General features: G+C 44.3%; 1 protein-coding gene across 1 annotated transcript; it reads left to right on the top strand.

The window, feature by feature from the left end:
- Positions 1-402: 402 nt before the first annotated feature.
- LOC106012370 (neuronal acetylcholine receptor subunit alpha-7-like) lies at positions 403-1845 on the top strand. Its single transcript, XM_013085162.1, has one exon. It carries the CDS (start codon positions 403-405, stop codon positions 1843-1845), a length of 1443 nt encoding a protein of 480 aa, XP_012940616.1.
- The last annotated feature ends 330 nt before the right edge of the window (positions 1846-2175 follow it).

The raw sequence follows: 2175 nt of genomic DNA, 5'->3' as shown, positions 1-2175 counted from the left end.
GGGTTATGAAACTGGATGAAACGAAATTGATTTTGGTGCGGAAAAGTAACAGTCACTCACACCACACCCCTACAAAAAAGGAAAACAAACAAACTGTGTTGTTTCACAGTCAGCTATTTGGAAGCGTCCTGCTGTCTGGTTTCATAAAAAAAATAATGTCCATGGCTTTCTGCAAGAATGAAGGCGCCTGTCCACGTCAACGTACCGTCTAAAGCAAATTTCTAAATTGGTTTCTCGTATTTTTCCTCTGTGGCTTATTCTTCATTTATCTATTAATATATTTATCTAGTTATCTAGTTATTTATATATATATATATATATTTATATTTATTTATCGTTTATTCAGAGCAGAGCGGAGAACGTACCAATGACGGCTGTTGCGTCGGTGTGATCTGATTAAACATGTCGAGAGCAGTGAGAGCGATTTTTTACCTTCTTCTGAATCTCTCGTTTCCTCATGAGTCAGAAACAACGGTCAATGACACCATCCGCCTGTACCGGGACTTGATTGAGCCATACAGCAACAGAATCCGGCCATTGAAGAACCAATCAAAGCCTGTGATTGTTCACCTTCAATTTTGCTTTCGCAACATTTTGAACGTAGATGAAGTGACACAGCAAGTGCATTTGAATGCGTGGGTTAACTTTTCTTGGGTGGATGAGCTTCGAACCTGGGACCCCACAGACTATGACGGAGTGTCTGTCATTCACCCAAACATCGACGACGTCTGGCTCCCGCGTGTTCAAGTACCAAACTCCTTGGGAAGACGTGACCTGTTCCAGGAACACTTTGCCATGTTCGCCATCTTTTCCAACGGAGAGTCAAGATGGTTTCCAGGAGCTGTCTTCTCGATACCATGTGGTTTTGACATGAAGTTCTTCCCCTTTGATCTCCAGACCTGCCAGATCCTATTCATGGCGAACGAATACGCTACTGAGATATATTTTGTGATGGACCAGACCAAGGCCCTAGTTGAGGATTATCAGGCTAGTGGAGAGTGGGACGTTGTCAGCTCGGACATGTGGGTAGAAGTGAGTGAAAAGACTGGGGAAAAAATCCTAACTTTTACGGTGAAATTTGATTTAAAGCGACGGTCTTCCTTCTTCGTTCTTAACGTCCTGGTCCCTACAATGTTCATATCCGCACTTTCTTCCACGGTTTTCATCCTCCCAGAAGACAGTGGTGAGAGGGCCTCTTTCGCAGTCACCATACTCATGTCTCTTTCTGTATTTTTGAGCATTGTCTCCGGCGAGCTACCCCAAAACTCGAATGACTTTCCTTTAATCTTTACCTACCTGTTCTCTCTGTTGACTCATAGTGGTGTTACAGTTCTAGCTACCGTAATACAACTACGGTATATCCAAACTAAAAAAGCAGCAACAGATTCGTGTTCCAACTCTGATGCGGTGACCAAAAGCGTGAAATGCTCGATGTGTGATGATCAGTCGAAGCTGGCGAGTAAAGAACGCCAGCATGAAGAGCTCTCATCTCCCCAAGAACAGCCGCCAGCAGGACAGAGTCTCCACAAGAACCAATCATCACCAGAAAAAGTATCGTTCTCTTGTGATCGGAACTTTGCGACGCCGGATAACATCAGGCCTGGAACGATCCCATTCATTTCAACAGACGTCGCGCTAAATAAACCCACGGTTCCGGTCGTCGTAGGTCCCAAATCCCCGAAATGTTCTCACAACACAGGGAATGATGACGTGAACAGTGAAAGCTGTCGTGGGGTACGTTCCTTCCTGATGCCGCGACTGGCGGACATCAACACAGTGTTATTTCTCTCTGCTAATGTCTTATGGGCAGTTTTGACAGTTTACTTTTTGGGCCAACTGTTTTGAGAGACTCCGAGATCAGAAAGTCACAACAAAAGAAAAAAATTATGAATGCGTGTAAGTTGCATTGGGAGCTTCAATCAATTTTTTTTCTTCACCAGGCACACACACGTACGCTCGCATGCACGCACGCACACACACACACGCACGCACGCATGCACGCACGCACACACTCACTTGTTTAGAATGTTTGAAAACAATGTTTTTGTTATCTTCTCAAGTGACCCAGCCTCTTACAGCTTATGTTTTAACAGCTTTTTTATCGAAGTCATAAGTTGTAAGCCGCTCTGATCATAGTTATCGGGGTCGGAGATTGATTCCGCTGGAAGTACTTTC

This window comes from Aplysia californica, unplaced genomic scaffold (genome assembly GCF_000002075.1).
Source record: "Aplysia californica isolate F4 #8 unplaced genomic scaffold, AplCal3.0 scaffold00351, whole genome shotgun sequence".
NCBI lineage: Eukaryota > Metazoa > Mollusca > Gastropoda > Aplysiida > Aplysiidae > Aplysia > Aplysia californica.
The sequence above is the reverse complement of the archived record's forward strand: the minus strand, read 5'-3'. Positions and strand labels throughout refer to the sequence as shown.

Bases quoted from the DNA above. Each gene is read 5' to 3' on its own strand.
- LOC106012370 (XM_013085162.1), top strand. From the start codon at position 403: ATGTCGAGAGCAGTGAGAGCGATTTTTTACCTTCTTCTGAATCTCTCG.